This window comes from Chrysoperla carnea, chromosome X (assembly GCF_905475395.1).
Source record: "Chrysoperla carnea chromosome X, inChrCarn1.1, whole genome shotgun sequence".
In the NCBI taxonomy this organism is placed as follows: Eukaryota; Metazoa; Arthropoda; class Insecta; order Neuroptera; family Chrysopidae; genus Chrysoperla; species Chrysoperla carnea.
Window position 1 is genome coordinate 815,589 of NC_058342.1, and position 19,654 is coordinate 835,242.

The window sequence follows — 19,654 nt, forward strand, 5'->3', positions numbered from 1 at the left end:
CCGATTGACACGGTGGCAAGTTGCACGCATCATAATTCCGGATACTCAAGGAGAAGGGTTGAGATTTGTCTTTTACCTTGTACGTCTTGAAGATAACAATTCTGGCTTGATTTACATCGCTTAACTTCTTTAATCCGTACAGGTGGCAAGTAAAAGACTGTATAATGTGAAACGAATCTTGCACATTGTGCTCCTTTGATCCCAAATCCAGAAATGCATTTTGAAAAGTTTCAGAAGTCATCAGAAACTGTAAAGGTTTCTTTTTCCCTCGTCGATACAATGCTGGGTTGAAATCACAACCAGTGAATGCATGCAAACCTGGAAGTGCCTTCGAAATTTTTGGGCCAAGTTTATTGTAGAGAGCGGATACGTCGATGTATCGGCGTGCATTGCCAATTCCAAGAACCATCCAGATTTCTACTGTTGCTTGCAGGTGTTCCATATTTGCCAACATGATCACCAAAATATCAGTATCCGATGTTCTGATAGTAACAGTGGAATTTTCTTTTTGTTGGCAAGCAAGAAATGCTATCTTTGTATCCGCTTCTTCGTAGTCAGGGCAAGACAACTCATAATTAATGATGCGCGTTACTTTATTATCGGTAACAGAATATTCATAACACAAATCATGTATTATGTAAATAATCTTACTACCGATAATCGCTGCCATCTCCTGATCAGCCCAATGATCGATGAAAAACTTAACAACAGCTTGCTTAAAATTTAGATTTTTTAAATCTTTTGTAAAATCTGCTGTTCTCATTTGTTGAGGGCCGGTGATATGAAATTCCTTGTTTTCTACGTTGCCTATAATAGAATGCTCGTAATCTTTGATTGAGGGTGTGAAGTAGCGATCAAATACAATGGCAATTTTACTTGTTGTGTTATTAATTAGGCAGTGCAATATTCTCTTTGACACACCTCCAAAAGTACGAGGCATTTCTTTCAAGGTATTCAAAAAAAGAAGCCATCAACAATTGCAAGATCAATTTAGGATGGCGGTTGCTCCATATCTTCGACTAGTTTTTCTAGCTCATGAACGAGTACTGACTTATCAGTCTTATTTATCGAGCCATCTATATGGCACAGTGATAACGGCATAGGAGCTATGGGAAAACAAAGAACTTTCTCCAAGTCTATACTCGTGTCAAGAGATAGAGCTAACAATCGACCAAATAAATCCCGTTGTAATTTAACTTCGTGAACTTTTCCACCAATTGCCATTTTTTTTTCTTCTTTCAGCTTGCAAAAGTCTGCACAGTATTTTTTGTATTGGCTGGTGAAACCTGTCAAAATTTAAATTACATTCCATTATAAATTGATCTCGCAAAAATGTACCACCAGACACTTGTCTTCAGTAAACAGTTCGTAATTTCAACAGGGGCAGCTTGCCCTGTTGAGATGTTAAATAACTGATTCTTGTCGATGGAAGGAGAGAATGGATTAATGTTCTGCAAAACACTGTTCGAAAAAGATTTTAATTGAATGTGTTGTTTTTTCATTCTGTCTGGATGTAGACCCGCAGCAACATCATGGTAGTTTTTGTCAAGCCCTGTACGAGCAAGTACATGAGATATGATTCTTGTTCGAGCCCCATGATTCTTCGCCCAACTTTGTCTAGCAGCAATTGAATTTGTAAGATTAACTATTCCAGTAAGACGACGAGCAGTATCACCATTGATCGTATGCTCTAATGTTAAGTCCACAGGAATTCGTGAGAAAGGCTTCGTGGTTCTTCTGATTCCAAACGAACCCTTGGTCATTTCAGTTCGGAGGCCTGGATGAGTGTTATCTACGTGGTGCAGTAAATTAATATAATACACTAGCCATCAACTATAGTTGGGTTGATTGTAGTAGAAAAATAAGCAGACGATCTTCGCAATGGTGTATAAGTACAAATCTAAATCTCCAAATCTAATACTTTTAATAAATAAGTGGTAAAGATTTACAAAATCGATGTACATTGTAAAATTGCGCTGTTTTTCCGTGCTTACCGTCTAATGTGTCTTCGGTGTATTCCTCATAAGCCTGAATGAGACGTTGTGTTTCCGCATGTTGAACTTGGGGAGAGACATCTTTGTGACTCAAAAATTTGGTAAGATATTCTAACACTGATTCCCCGACCGTCAATTGCTTGTTCTCCAAAAATGCCTCCAAATGTAATTGTTGCAATGCCAATGACACGAGAGAATGTAACCGTTTACATCTATTGTAATTTTTTCCACTAATAAAACCTGAAACTGAGCCATTAGCGATCAGTTCACATTCAGTCATGATATTGCTCAGTCCACAATTATCTATAAAAGTGCCAATTGCCTTGAAGAAAGCCATTTCAATGTGGAAAGCCCCTAAATGAATAAAAATATTGTCAAATCTAGGAGATTCTTGAGCTTGAATGCTATAACTAGCGCGAGCAATTAGGGATGCAACATCGCTCATAAAAAAGATCGATATCAGAACATCGATATTTTGAAAAGTGAAACATCGATGTTAGAAATATCGACGTTTATGAACGATATATCGATATTTTGATCGATGTTTTTTTTTAGCAGAAATGAGACACTACTTAATTTGTTTTAACATTTATTTTTAAAGAATTATAATTTTTAATCTAAGCAGAAAACAAGTTGGTATTTATTTTTTTAACAAAGAATTTAAAAATAATAATTTTGACAACCTGGTGCCTTGTAAGCGGTTTCTCTGCTGGGTTATTGTAGCTCCAGCTTCAGAAAATAACCGCTCACTAGGTACCGAAGTTGCCACTATAGGCAAATAGGTTATAGCTAAATTATGAAGCCTAGGAAATAACCCCTTCATGTCATCCCACATCTCCAACGCATTTCCCTTTATAGGAGTAACAGAAGATGACATGAACATCTGAAATTCTGTTTCTGCTTTAGTATTTTTTTTCATATTATTGTGCGTCAATATTTTATCCCACCAAAAACATGAATGTGTAAAAAGGCGTAGATGTCACAGAATCCCAATAAACTCAATTACGTCAGCCCAAAAAAGTTGTAAAATCCCGTAGAGAAAAAAATTCTTCGAAAAAAATTTATAAAAATGACAAATTTATTGAGTAACTTTTCCGTAAAGACGCATTAAAGTATTACATTAGCAACTTTTCGGTGACGTCATACCTACACGCACCTGTATAGGAGAACAAAAGAAAATCGTTAACTCCCTACTACCTCCCTCCTCCCCTCAAATGTTATGACGTTATAATTTTTTCACAACTTTTTTTAAACATCAAAATTTAAATTTAAACAATCGAAAGTATTCTTCAGATAAAAGTCAAGCACCTACTTAACAAAGGCCTAATTTTTTTTTACTAAAGTACTAAAATTATTGGTTTAAATTTATTGTGTAGGTTTCTCCTTAGTACGTATTTATTTTATATTTTACTTACTTTAAAATTAGAACTTTAAACTTCATAGCCTATTTTAAATTAACAAATAGGATAAATTATTGAGATTTTGTCTAGCGAACTATTTGAAAAGTTCATGTTAAATGCGGCACACTGTGGGCAGACCTGAATTTCAGATTTAATTCATTTTTTTTAGCCGACTTCAAGGTCATGCTAAAATTTTTCGGGTGAAATGACTCACCAAAAATCATATTGAAAAAGATGATTCTATATGTAGAAGTAAATTTTAGCACCTTGACGTCAGTTTTATACGGTACAGGTGAGAATATTAATGTCACACCTTTTGGTGCCTCACCACTGCAGGAGCAAATATGTTCGACACGCGCGCTGTTGGACACTAATTCTGCATAGGTATTCGAAGAAAATTACATAAATGCCATACAAAAATAGATCCGACAATTTTAGTACCGGAATTTAATTTCAATTTCCGAAGCCCTGCGTGATTTATTTCTGTACAATATTTATGTTATTCGGATATTTATGCAGAATTAGTTTTCAACAATGATGTATATATTTGCTAGTGCAGCAGTCAAACACCAAAAGCTGTCACATTCATATATTCTCCTGTACTTATCTGTACCGCTCAAAACTAACACCATGGTTCAAATTAAGATGAGCATTTCTGTGGGCTGTATTATGCATTTTGTTAAAATATATCCCCTTAAGGACCCACTTTTATTGTGGGTCCTTAAGGGGATATAGTTTAACAAAATGCATAACACCATGGTGCTTAAACTTTCTTTTATATTATTTAGTAAAATTTTCCTCAACATAATTTCTGGTGGGGTCATTTCATCAGGAAAATTGTAGCATAAGTTTGCAATCTAAAGTGTCTTTGGTTTAAAAATGAAATTTGATTTTTATGACAATTAAAATATATTTTTAATCAACAATAAGAATACGTGACTAACTCATCTATCAAATAAAGAGTTGTTTAATAACGATTAAACAATTTACAATGCAACTGTTGAATTTTAATTTTAAATAATTGTATCACAATAAAAAAATTGTCATTTAAATCAATTTCTTTTGTATTAAATGTTTTTGAAATAAAGAAATATCATAACCATTTTTTCTTTTATTATGATTTTGTTAATGAGTGAAAACATTCCATAAAATGAAATTAATTAAATATTCTACAAATTATATAATTTGAATTCAATTATTGTATTACGATTTTCTTTTCTTTTTGGTTGTCTTATTTTTATTTGAAGGAAAATTTCTTTTTCTCTTAGCAGGTGGTTTCCTTATCGGAGTAATATCTATCATATCTGCAGAAATGATATTGGGATGTAACGACCATTGCCTATTCTGAACTTTTTTAGATTTGATTTTATTAACTGTAAGTGTTTGCAAATTATTACAATAGAGTGATCTAAGTCTGTTATATTGTACTATTGCACTTTCTTGAGCTTTTATTTGACTTGGATCAAAATTAATTAGATGGACGCCAGAGAAATTTTTAACTCTTGATAATGCCACATATGCTTGGCCACAAGAAAATATACACGATCCAATATCTAATAATGCACTATCAAGACTTAAGCCTCGACTTTTATGAATTGTAATAGCGTATGCCAAACATATTGGAAACTGTTCTCTGTATACAAATGATCGAGGCAAAATTTCAAATTTAGTTTTAACTCGTTCTAAATCGTATTCTATTCCATGATTAAAGTTAATTTTAATTTTGTTAATTTTATTTTTATCATGAATGTCATAATAAACTTGTTTTATTATGCCAATTGAACCATTAACTAAGCCTAATGTAATATCGATATTTCTTCGCAGCATTATACGACTTCCCATTTTTATTATTATTTTCCTTTCTAAGCCGGCTGTCATTGAAGAATCATCTTCATAATTTTCTATTGCTGCACACACTTTTTTATGAAAATATTTTGGACAGTCTATTTCATCAACTGCAATTAGTTCAATTTCCGGTTCTTTAATTTGTTTTAACATGGCCTCATTTAATTGAGTGCACATATTTTTGGTTGGTAGTAAACAAACTGTTTTGTTTGATAATAAGGAATAATAAACAGTTAACTCTTGTAGCCTGTCAACAATTGAAGCTGAATTAAATTTAAGTAATCTTGTAGACAACAATTCTTGATCTTCTTTTGTTAAAACTCCTAATCGTATACGTCCTAGCATATCCATAAAGTTAGAATCATTTTGCTGGCGCATATTGATACATAGCTCTTCATATTTGAATAATTCTCTCCATAAATTAAAAGCAGTAAGGGAGCCTAAAAATTTATCAATTTCTTTCTGCGATATATTTTCGAATGGTGAATTTTCTCTGACTGGGGGTAGCTGTAATAAATCTCCAAATAATAAAATATGTTTTCCTCCAAACCAACAATTTTCATTCATGGAGCTGTCAAAAATTTCTGTTAATCGTAAATGAATATACATGAGAGTGATATTTGAAATCATGGATACTTCATCAATGATTATTAACATAACATTGCCTAAATCGGCTCGTAACACTTTCAGAACTTGATCTGAAAGAGATTTATACTTTGGGGTGGATCCATGTTCAACTGGCAGTTGCAGTAGTCTGTTCAATTGATTAATGTAATAATCTATTTTGCCTAGAGGTTCTTCAGGTGAATTAAGAAAATCTAAAAAGGCCCTAAATTTAATATCAATAATTCTACAAGTTGATACGGGATCTTTTGCAATTAATTCACCAATACGTTTGTTTGCCATTTCAGGACTATTAGAGTAAGTGCGGCAATTATGGACCACCATAAGGGTTTTGTCAAATAAAACTCAGTGTTTTAAAGTTTAATCAGCCTTATATATTTTGAACAGTTCGATGATTAGTTGGTATCAAAAACGATTAATAAAATTCTGAAGAAACCTTGACATCTTAGAAATAATCAACATTTTCTAAAGTTTATCATAAATGGAAATTTGCAAATAGTGTACAAAATATGGACCACATGGTTTCAAATATGGACCACAGTTAATTGGGTTCAAAATTAATCAAAGAAACTAGCCCTGTCACCTAAAACTGAATCAGTAAACTATTAGGGTTAAACTAGTCATTGGTACACAATTCGCACACGAAGAAATCAACCATATCTTCTACGCCAGCACAATCTTCATGAGCCCATTCCCTACAAGATGCACATTGGATCCATTTCTCTCCATGAACATCTTCTGAAAAAAGCCCATTACAATACAAACATCTACCATTTTGATTTTGGGAACGATCTGGACTTTCATCGGTACTATCATTGACTGAAAAATCACTCTTATCAGAACTTTCAGACGATGATTTTTTATCTTTTGCGATTTTTCTTTTCTTTTGTGCTGTTTTCTTTGGCGTTTTCTTTTGTTTCTTTTTTGTGCTCCTTTGTATCGACGTTTCTAAATCTTGTTTATAAGGTGAAGATGTCAAAATCGTAGGCCTGGTGGTTTTTCTTCCTCTATTGCTGACTGTCTTCTTCAAACGCGGTATAGGCTGCAACACTTTTGGCGACAAAAATGTTCTAGATGATGTTGAGGGACCAGCTATAGCATCATCGATGGTCGTCGTCGGCATTTCGGTTTGCGGGTTAGCTTGGTGATGTCCATCAACACTCTGGGGTGATGGCGGTACATTCACAGATTGAGGACTCGGAGTTACAACAGTTCTTGGCTCAGGCAAACAGTTATCGGAATCATCATTGACTGGTGTCATTAAATCGCGCACTGGATCATCAAAAGTTTCTTCTACCTCTGGAAGGTCTTCGTCAATGAAGTCATGATCTTGGAATACATTCCTGTTCACGGGATATATTCCAGTTGCACGGAAGCCGTTAATGGCCAATTCTGCACGCTGAGCTCTTATGTAGGCTTGACCAAATAATTCTGCGATGTCGTAATGTGTTATTGCTCGAGCTTGCATTCGTAGTCTTTTACGAATTTCTTCAGTCGAATACTTTTTTAATGGACCCATAAATGTTTTATCAAGTGGCTGCATTTTGTGACTTGAGTGAGGAGGTAGACTCAGCAAGCGAACGTGGTTTTCTCTGGCTAAATCCACTACTTTGATATTTCGGGTGTGACTGGCATGTCCGTCTAAAATCAGGAGAACTGGCGATGTAGCAGTTGGTTTCACATGCTGTAAAAAGTGCTCGAACCATTGAGTAAATAGTTCAAGTTGTATCCATCCTGAGGGATGACAAGCGTGAATGGCACCAGGTGGAGCACCTTTCATCAGTAGTGGATTATCCCGTTTTCGCGGAAATATCATCATCGGTGGCACAAATGTGCCACCTGCGCTCATTCATATCACACAAGTGATCGTTGATCCACGTTCTGCTGATGTTACAGTTCCTATTTGTTTTTTGCCCTTGAGTGCCAATATCTCCGGCATTTTTGATGGCACAACTGAAATACCAGTTTTATCTACGTTATACACATTGCTCGCAGGATACTGGATTTCATTCAAAGAGCTCTCCAACAAATCAAAAAAAGCGTTGACATTTTCTTTGTTAAAGCCTTTCATTCTTGCGATTGATGTGCCCGTTGGACGGCGGAAGGATAGATTAGGATGGCGCTTGAGAAATAATCTCAACCATGATCTTCCTGCAGATTCATTATCTTGTGAAAATGAGTGCTTTATGTTATTTTTTTCTGCTAGCTGGTAAGCCAAAGATCTGATGGCCCTGCGTGTGAGACCAAATCCAGATTTTTCCATTTCTAGAATATAATCAGCTAATTCATCTTCCAATTGACTCGGTAAAGTAGATTTTCTTCCAAGTGTTTGGTTCGTAATGTCACTAATTGATTTGTCTTCTATTTTTGATAAGCGTATCAGCGTAGTTTTGGGTACTCCGTATGTTTTTGATGCTTTTAAAAATCCCATTTGCTTTTCTCGTATAGCTTTAATTGCATTTGCCATTGCATTTTTATCCCATGTTTGTCTGGTCTTTTCTTTGGTTGTAGATGCCATCCTAAAACAATACAATTAAATATTAGTGACGGTTTGTAATATGGACTACTAGTCCATATTCAAAACATTCCGGTGGTCCATATTATAATACACATACATTTCTAGGTTAATATTGTTGTTAAAAAAATCAGAAAAACTGTTAGTTATTGTAACCTAATATGAATAATTGTAAAATAACTCATCTTTTCCCTGGTTTAACTCACTTTCACAAAGAGTATTATTTGTTGAAATTATTGTCTTAAGAAGTTAACTAAAAAATTATATCGAGCGTTGACAAAAACGAAAAATGGCTCCCGTGAACACATGCGCGCGCTCTGTTGGCTTGCTTGCAACTGACAAGGGGGCCGCGGGAGGGTAAAGGGTGCGCGCCGGAATTATATATTCTCTATTACTTATATTTATTTAGACACTTAAAACCATTTTTTTAAAGTAACATGTGCATGTTACGCATTTGTTAAATAATTATTTATTAGCTTTCATAAATTAGAATAGTTATTTTAGAAAGTTTATTTTAAATATTGCTATACTCAAATATTTCTCAGAAAACTGACCTTTAAATATAACGAGAAAGTTGACCTTTAATAATATTAATGTTAAAACATCTGGACGGTCTAAAGTGATGTACAAAGGATCATATACAAAAAGGATCTTTTAAAACACATCTCTTAAGTACTAAGCAGTATTTTAAAAGCATATATAAAGTAAACTATCTAATGTACAAAAAATACTTAGTATCCAAACTTTTTGACGTATGTTCGGGTTCGGATATCTTTGTTTCAATATTACTTATTATTACAATCGTTTGACATACGTTCGGATTGTTAAATAATTCGTTTCATTAAAATATTTATTTTTAATTGTTGTTACTTTAATTTTGTACAAGTGTAAATTAAATTGTAAATTTAATTAAATAAATAAATTTTTATTTAAATATCTGGTCTACAAGATATTAATGGCGCAGCCGGTAGGATAATTTGAGAAAAATATTTTCGAAAATTATCGCGTCCATCGTAAATTTGTGTAAATTCTACGAGTGGCTCTTAAGTCTTTGGGACGTATCTACACTCCAAATAAATTTTTAATATCAACCAGAGTACAAAATAAAATTTACTGGATTGGAAGCAACATTGGAACTGGTTAAATCCATTTTCGACGGCATATCGAAGATTTATGGTATTCTTTTTTGGAATTATCTGGAATTTAAACGTAACAATGTGGTTGGTGTTCATATTTCAAATGTAAGTAAATTTTTCTTTGTTGAATATTCGAATACCTACACCTTAATGCCTAAACATCCAACTAAATTTAAAGTAAAGAATAAGCTAAAAGTTAGATTATTCAAAAAATCTTAGCTCCGATTCAAATACGGACGAAGATTTATCAACAATTATGAAATAAAATATAGCTTAATTATAATTTAGAAAATTCAAATTTAAATAATACTAACAAAATTTTTTAAATATTATTTAATTATACCAAATACATAATAACTCAAAATTAAAATTGGAAAATAACAAAGCTAATATGGCTACTAGTAAAGTAACAATAATTAATATATTAAAAAATATGGACTACTACGAAGGTTGTCCAGGAATGTTAAATACATTCATTGAAATGGGAGATTTCGTTCTCCAAGGAGAAAATGCGTTTAGGTTTAAAACATTTAATTTTTAATTAAACACTTGGTATAATAATAAACGTTTTATTTTAAAACAGTTCAAAGTGTTTAATACTTTAAAACAGATCAAATGTTTTTCAATAAAACGCTTAAGTGTTTTATATTATTCTTTAAAACACTTCAATCGTTTTATTTCTAAACACTTGCGTTATAAAAACGCTAATGTGTTTTACTTTAAAACATCAAACTAAACACTTGGATTTGCAGTGTAATTGTCTTAAGTTCGCATCGTTTAATAAATAAAAAATATATTGATAACTATGTCTAAATTGCGAATGGCAAGACATAAGTTGCGATTTGATGAATTCAGCTGAAGTTATCTTTTTTTCTCTAGGATGAAATTGACCAAATTTACCTTCATAATAAAGATCTGGAAAACATTTCACATCAATTTCTTTATCACAATGGTCTAAAGTTGAAGCATTCACTTTCAACATTTGATATAAAGCTGTTATTGAACTATTTTTTTGTCTCTCGTGTAATGGATATATTGTGTAGTGTTCATATTCATAATTATGTTGATTATTATCTGTTATTTGTGTTAATAATGCCGAATTATCAATACCATCATTTAACATTTTATTGTTTTTATCATTTTCCGTTCCATATTGAATATTTTTATCTAAAGGATCTAATAATTTTTTAACATTTTGATTCAAAATTATATTTGAATAATGTTTATTATTACTTTTTAAAAATGTTAATGCTTGATAAAGCTTTTCCACATCAACCAAATCTTCCCAGATGATTTTCTTTTTGGTTGGGCAGCCACGTACTATAATATACATGTCTTGATTTTTATTTAAAGGTTCTTCCGGTTTCGGTAATTTTTATAATGTTGCTTCTAATGGCAATGGTAAGTGAAATGTTCTACCAATAATTTTTTTTATACTTTGCCTGTTAGGAATATTTCTTTTTGATACTGGAGTCATGGTGGTTACCATTTGAAAAGCTTTGGCTCGTTGAATTAATATTTTTTCATATTCATTCAATTTCTTCCATTCGTTTGGAATTTCTCCAACATAAAGATCATTAAGAATACAAATTGCAGGTAAGATATTTTTTCGTATGTAATCTAAACATAATTGACAAATAAAATTACTACTTGTAATTTTTTTTATCTTCAATAAACCGTTTTAAGCGTTCCCAGACATTACTTTCTATTGGTTTACGAAGTGCAGATAATTTTCTCAACTGCGCTAAGCAAAATAGTTTTTGACAAGATATACATTCATTTTTAGGTGTATCGAGACATTTTTTCGTCATGTCACTGAATGAGTTATTATATTTCTTGAATATTTCATCCTCTGGTAAGTTCATGTCGGATGTTATATCATCAAAATCTACTAAGCATACCTGCTTATTTATTTGGAAATTTTCCGGGTTCCCGAACACTGAAAGTTTGTCTTCATTAACAATGTCTAAAGCACTATCAATTTCACGGATTTTTTTATAATTGGCTTTCATTTCATATAACTGTCGTACCAAAGTTCGCATTTTAGGAAAATGTGCCTTTAGACTATTAAAGAACACAATATTATCCTCTTCACTACTGATGTACAATATATTTGTAAGTTTGAACGTTCCGCCAAACTGTTTGGTATTACCCTGGTAACACCATTTCCATTAATGACATTTCCTGGTAGATACGAATACAAAATGTCTGAAGAATAATTAAAGACGTGTGTGAGAATATTGTTAATTAATTTTAGTTATCCACAATAATATTGAATCAGTTATATTACTGCGTCAATCTGTGTTTACTATTATAACCTCACACTCCTTTCAAAGTCTCTGATTTCGGGACTTTATAATTCAATATTATGCAGAAAGCTAAATTCCAATTCATCTCTGAAGCAGGTAGAGATGCTAAAAGCACTATCGTGAAAGTAAAAACAATTCAACTCGTGAATCAACCAGAAATTTTTCAATTTCCGAAAGACAAACAATGCAGTACCCATCATACGGAACTTTTTGATACGAATGTAGTCAAAAATGTTGTGAAAAGTTTGAAAACTCGAAATAAATTTCGTAATGTGATGATTACTCTGGATGACAAATTACAAGCTGTTTATTTGGATGAAGAGGGAAATGTTGCATTCCACGATGAATATTTAGAAGAGGTTGCACCTTTGGTAAAAGCGAATAACACAGGTAACCATGAAAAATCAACTAGATCATTAGCAAAAGATATGGTGATTGAAAATTTTAATGGAGAAAATTTTAAAGCCAATAATTGGATTAGATTATTTGTTCAGGAATGTACGAGAGTCGGAATCACTCAAAATAAATATGCAGAAACTTTAAGGCTGTTTTTGACTGATTCGGCTGTCAATTGGCACCATGTTTGCGTGAAACAAAGTTTTCTAGACAATTGAGAGTTATGGAATAATTCTTTCATAGAAACTTTCTCCGTACAGTCCTGGACTGAAATAGCTTACGCCTATAATTTTAAATATATAAATGGATCTTTATTAGATTTTGCACTAAAAAAACGAAATTTATTAATGGAAGTAGATGAAAATATCTCGCAAAATTCTCAAATAAACTTAATTGTTATTAGCTTACCAAATTTTATTCAAAACAGGATAGATAGAAACACAATAGGAACAGTTGAGGACTTAATGTCAAAATTAAAACAAATGGGACACTTGAATGATAAAAAACAAGAAAATAAAAAAACAATACATCATCATAAACCATGTTCAAATTGTGAGAAGTTAGGATTCCCAAATAGATTCCACCCCGAAAATATGTGTAGATTAAAAGAGCAAAAATCAAGTTATAAAAAAAATAATAATATTAAAATAGTAAATAATGTAGATTGGGAAGATGCTATAGCAAATTCCGAGGAGGCAAAAAACGAATAGCTTTCCCACTTATTAGATTACACGTATTAGTGGATGATAAATCCGCTGTGGGTCTATATGACTCAGGGTCTAACATTTCACTAATAAACTACGAATTTTTAAACCAAAGAAACATGTTAAAAAATATAATAAGTGGGGATGAAAATATAAAAGGAGTGGCAGGAATAGCCAAAGCTGAAGGCACTGTTACGCTTAAAATAAAAATTTGTAACATAGAAAGTAATTTTTCATTTTTCATAATAAAAAGCAAAACTTTTAAAGACGATTTATTATTAGGCCTGGACTTAATAAAAAAATTTAGGTTATGTCAAAACGAAAATTTAAAAATTACACAAAAAGGCGAAATAAATAAAGATAAACAAGTAAATCTAAATATATTAAAAAATAAACAAAAACTACCCAATGATATACAAATTATTATGCGAAAATTTGATAAGGTATTTGCAAGAACAAAATTTGACATTGGAATAATAAAGGGTTATGAAGCAACTGTAAAATTATAAGAGAATAAATATGTTTCAAGAAAACCATACAGATGCTCATTTCAAGATAAAGTTGAAATTGAAAAGCAAATAAAAGAATTATTAGAAGCAGATTTGATTGAAGAGTCATGCAGCCCTTATGCGGCTCCAGTGACAATGGTGTATAAAAAAGAAGAGGGAAGAAAATCTCGTTTGTGCATAGACTTTACAGAATTAAACAAAATACTTGTTCCGGAAAGTCAACCGTTCCCTAGGATTGACGATTTAAAAATACGTGCTAGAAATTGTAAATATTTCACAAAATTAGATGTAAACTCGGCGTTTTGGTCGATACCAGTACGTGAAAAGGACAGATACAAATTAGCTTTTGTGACCCACGAAGGCCATTGGCAGTGGAAATGCTTACCTTTTGGTCTGAAAACTTCTCCAGCAATATTTCAAAGAGTATTATCTAGTGTTTTACGAAAGAATAATCTAAGTGAATTCGCTGTGAACTATATAGACGATATTTTAATTCATTCAAAAAACTATGAGGATCATTTAAAACAAGTAAAACTGACGTTACAAGCATTTCAAGACCAAGGTATTAAATTAAATTTATCAAAATGTGTATTTGCTAGCAACAAAGTCATTTACCTAGGCCATGAGATAGGTAATAACTATATAAAACCAATGAATGATAACCTCATTGCTATAAAAGAATTTCCTATACCCGAAACAAAAAAAAATATCAGACAATTTTTGGGGAAGATAAATTTTTATGTTGAATACATCCCAAATCATGCAAGACTGCTAGAACCTTTATATTATTTGTTAAGGAAAAACATTGAGTTCAAGTGGTCAGAAAAATGCCAGAATAGTTTTAAAAAAGTTAAAGAATATTTATGCGCTGGCCCAGCTTTAGCTATATTTGACCCAGAAGCCCCAATCTATATTTTCACTGATGCAAGTATAGATGCAGTTGGGGCTGTATTAAAACAACCTCAAGAAAACGAGGTGTTAAAACCAGTATTTTTTTCTCAAGAAAATTAAATAATTCACAAAAAACAAAGAAAGCAATATATATTGAATGTCTAGCTATCAAAGAAGCCATCCTATATTGGCAATATTATTTAATAGGAAAAAGATTTGTGATATTCACAGATCACAAACCGTTAGAAAACTTTAATATTAAAAAAAGTAAAGATACAGAACTAATTCACATATTAAATTATATATCACAATTTGAATTTGACATAGTATATAATCCAGGAACAGAAAATATGGAAGCAGACTGCTTATCTAGAAATCCTGTACTAGAACCAAGAAGAGAAGGGGATGATATTTCAATAATCAGAACAACAAATTTTTTACAATTAGAAGAGATAAAAAATAACCAAAGAAGTTTACAACTAGATGAGAAGTGCAATATTAAAAATGATATCATATATAAAACCCTAAATAACAGAGAAAATATGGATAACAGAAGATTTTGGGAAATCTCTGGTACAAAAAGTACATGAAAAACAAGGACATATTGGGACCAAACAATTAATCCTAATGATAGGTCATAAATTTTACTTTAAAAACATGTATAAACATATCAAGTTGATATGCCGTTCTTGTGAAGTGTGTAAAAAAAATAAAACTAGAATTGGCTGTTTTAAAGCACCTTTGTCTCAATTAGGTCCAGCAAAAGAACCTTTTGAACTTGTATCATTGGATACAATCGGAGGTTTAAAAGGAAAAAGCACTAAAAGATATATACATCTATTAGTGGATCATTTCACGAGATTTGCTTACATAAGCACATCAAAAACTCAAGTTGCTAAGGATTTTATAAAGTTAATAAAAAAAGTAGAACAACAGGGGAAAATTAAAACAATATTAACAGATCAATACTCTGGCATAAATTCTACTCAATTTAAGAATTATGTTAATGAACAAGGAATAAATTTAATATTTACAGCAAGTGACTGTGCATTTTCTAATGGTCTTAATGAAAGAACAAACCAAACGTTAATTAATAGAATGAGGTGCAAGATATTTGAAAATAGAAATAAATCGTGGCCAACAGTAGCAGAAGAATGTGTAAATGATTATAATAATACAATCCACAGCTCTACAGGTTACACTCCAAATTACTTGTTAACCGGAAAAGAATGCTCTATTCTACCTGAGTTATTAGAAATAAACAATAAAGATAATTGGGAAATAAATAAGGAAATAGCATATGAGAATTCAAAAAAAATACATGTACAAAGCAAAAAATATTACGACAAAAATACCAGGGAAATAGAATATGAAGTAGGAGATTTAGTATATGTTCAGAACAAAAACAAACTGAACAGGGATAAACTAGATAATATCAGGATAGGACCATTCCGAATTAAGAAAAAAATATCAAAGGTAATATATGGTATTGCTAGTAGATCTAGAAAGAATGATAGTTTATTTCATGCAAGTAAGTTAGTGCCGTACTTGGAGTGAGTAACTCCATTGCCAAAGTGAGGGGATGTAAGTTTGAACGTTCCGCCAAACTGTTTGGTATTACCCTGGTAACACCATTTCCATTAATGACATTTCCTGGTAGATACGAATACAAAATGTCTGAAGAATAATTAAAGACGTGTGTGAGAATATTGTTAATTAATTTTAGTTATCCACAATAATATTGAATCAGTTATATTACTGCGTCAATCTGTGTTTACTATTATAACCTCACACTCCTTTCAAAGTCTCTGATTTCGGGACTTTATATATTGTACATAAAAATTTATGGTACGGTAAACCCAACTTTGAACGCCGAGTAGTAAAAAAATATTTTTCGTGAAAAGATTTCATAAAATACTTTCATTTGACGAAATAACAACAGAAAAAAAAAATTTTCCTTTTATTGTGAGTTTTCTGGAATGTACAATTTATTGTACATTGGTTGTGGAACGTAATAAAATAATAACAACAGTTAATCAATGATTAATTTTTATTTTTTATTTCAAAGTATAATTATTTTTGACTATTGATGGTACTCCAAAAAACATTTTTTTTCCCTGTTTATACACAAATGTACTTCACATTTGACACACTTAAAAAATGTTCTTCCCAAACATTTTTTTGCTTTGCATCGTGTTGGAGCATTTTTTCCGTCATGGATAGGCAAATGGTCAACCGTATCCATTCTCACTTCGTCTATCGGTCGATTTTCAATTTTTCTTTTTTTTGAAGGACCCGGTTCAGGAACTTCTGGAACTTCTGGTAATTGATTCGATGGTCCAGGAATTGGTTCAGGACTATGTAAAATAAAATCTGGCGTTGCGGATCTTGATTTTGTCGAAGCACGAGAAGATGGTCGTCCTTTCCTACGCCCAACAAATGTAGAATCTACTTTTACTAACGATTCCGCAATCCTCATTCTAAAATGTAAAAGATCCAAAATATTTTTCTTTGGCATTTGTAGTTTCATGGCATCTGTTCGATACTCGATCCATGAGTTCGTTATAGCCAAATCCACTGCATGAAATATCATTCTTGATGTCCATTTTCGCGATTTTATATAAATGCGATAAAGACTGATCAGTCTATCAATAAGATCGACTCCCCCCATTCCGTTATTGTATTTTTTAACAATTTCTGGTCTAGTAACTTGAATATACTTTTTTTCTTTGCTATCCCCTCTCTTCACCGTATCTTCTTCACCTATCCCAACAAAAGTTGAAGCAAGGACAACACTTCGATTGTCTTTCCATTTCACAAGGACTACGTCTTCCTCTTTATTGCAAATTTCTTGCGAATGTCCTCTTTCTTCTTTTTTATCAACAAGGAACGGAGGGTTTTGAAACCGATTTACCCGAACTGTACATGCTGTAAATGTTTTTAGATATTAATTCTCGTAAAAGTGTGTATGACGAGAAATAATTATCAAAATATAGATAATAGCCTTTGTTGTCAAGCCTTTTTGCTAACTGTAAGACAACCGTAGCACCAAAACCGTACATTTTTAAGGACTTTTCATCAAGACCGGTTGTAGATCCCTGGTATAAAATAAAATCATAACAAAGGCCGCTTTTGGAACATAATAAAAACAGTTTTACGCCCCATGGGTTTGGTTTTCCTTTAATGTATTGCTTCATGGAAAGCTGTCCTCTGAAAGGCACTATTTGTTCGTCTATACACACTTCTTGTACTAATTCCAGTTCCAACATTCTTTTTTTAATACAATCGAAAATGGGCCGCACTTTATAAAATTTGTCGGTATTAGTACCTTTTGCCAAATTATCCACCAAGTGCAAATTATTCCGGAGTTCGTAAAATCGATTTCGTGTCATGTTTTTTGTGAAAAAATCAACACATAGGCTCGTATCCCAGTATAAGCTTATACGAGGAAATTTTAGTGATCCCATTGCTATGTGTAGACCAAAAAGTATTTTCAGTTCCTTTGCACTGCAATGTTTAAATCTCGTATGTCCCTTTTGAACAGTGTACATATTCGTATACATTTCCATTTGTTCAAAAAGCTCGTCAGTAATATATTTTGAAAAGTATTGTATTGGTGACAATAATTCGATTTCCTCATCGATTTCAGCCAGCAAAATACAACTTTTTCTGGTGAAGTTTTTGTTTCGCCAATATATTTTTGTCTTTGATTTTGAAGTTGATGGAGTATTTGGATCGGAATTTTCTTGGTTGGGTTCATCTTCGGGAATATCTTCTTCAAAATCATTGAGATTTTCACGCTCATTGTTACGAACAACATCAGCTCCTACTCTTACGATATTTTGGCGAATTAAATATTCATCATTCATAATATCTAAGTCATTTATTTCGTCGTCAAAATCTTCATCGTCCTCTAACATTTCAATATCAGACACATCATCAGCTTCTAAAATTTGTAAAATTTCAGACGAAGTTAATTGTTGATTCGCCATGGCACGTATGGAATCTATATGACATAAAACAATAAACTGTCAGATATAACAACTATTCATAACCAATGTACAAAATATTGTACATCAATTTTACATTGAAAATTCGTCCATGAAAAATTTATAAAAGATAACTTACCTATTATATTTCAATTAGTTAAATATTTAACTATTAATTTTTCTCAAAAATTAATCAAAATTTCCACGAAAAAAGAATGAAAAACACAAATAAAATAAACAAAGCATGAACTCTCAGAACACTAACACAATTGGGCTGTTTTCAACAAGTACAACTTTTTATAATAATACCAAAAAACTGTGAATAGTGACAATTCTTATTCGTAAGTATCTATCCTTTGAAATTTAGTATGATATTTCAAGTTTGATCTCGTTTCTCATTAAATTGTGTACATTAAAGTTTATGTACAAAATATTGTACAAAAGTTGTCAATGAGGGTCTAATTTTTCAAATAAGTCAGTAGTGAAGAGGTTATTGTCAAATGAGTCTTCATTTTCTGATATAAAAATGAGTATTAGTGTTGTTTTGGAACACCAATTTGACATATCCATAAATCTCGATTTTAATATTTTTAATTTATTTTCAGTAAGTAAACAAATGTTTGAATTGCAGCAGCACTTATTCTCTTCAATAATATTTATGCTATCCTGTGGAAAATTATATAGAAGAGAAGCTTTTCCACCATCGTTTATAATGATCGTTTTATCATGCTCTAATGGTTTATAAGATGTTTCTGCACAATATGGTTCTTGTGTAGAACGATGTAAACTTTGGCCAAGTAACGATTGAAATTTTGTGAATGTATTTGAGTTAGCCGGTAAGTAACGATATTTTTCTAGACCTACAACAAGATTTTTTTTTAAATTTTCATAAGTTCTTAAGTAATGGCCTATTAAATTTCTGCGATTAACAGTGGTCCATTTAATAATTCTTTCAGCTTCAACTCTATCGCCAATGATTTTCGTTAATTCGCTAATTATTTTTTCGGTATTTCCATAAAATTTTTTTAACCGATAATATTTCATGGATTTTTTTTTTATATCCATAGTTTTATTTGTATATACAGAAACAGCTTTTCTATTAACTTCAGGTTTTTTCATACGACATCGTCGATTGGCATCAACACGTTATTCGTTCAAAGATTTTCCTGATAAGTTTGGTCGACCACGTTTAGTTTTTTTGGGTCGACCACCTTTATTTTTTTCTAAATCAACTTCATTAGTTTCTATTGTACAATCTTCGTTACTTAAACTACTGTCACAGTTTAGTGGTTCACAAGCATCGAAATGACCGAAGAGAGAATTTTCTCCCGAAAAATATATC

General features: G+C 31.9%; 1 protein-coding gene across 1 annotated transcript; it reads right to left on the reverse strand.

Annotated features, from left to right (window-relative positions):
* Positions 1–6,479: 6,479 nt before the first annotated feature.
* On the reverse strand, positions 6,480–7,712 carry LOC123302281. Its single transcript, XM_044885147.1, has one exon. It carries the CDS (start codon positions 7,710–7,712, stop codon positions 6,480–6,482), a length of 1,233 nt encoding a protein of 410 aa, XP_044741082.1.
* Between the last annotated feature and the right edge of the window lie 11,942 nt (positions 7,713–19,654).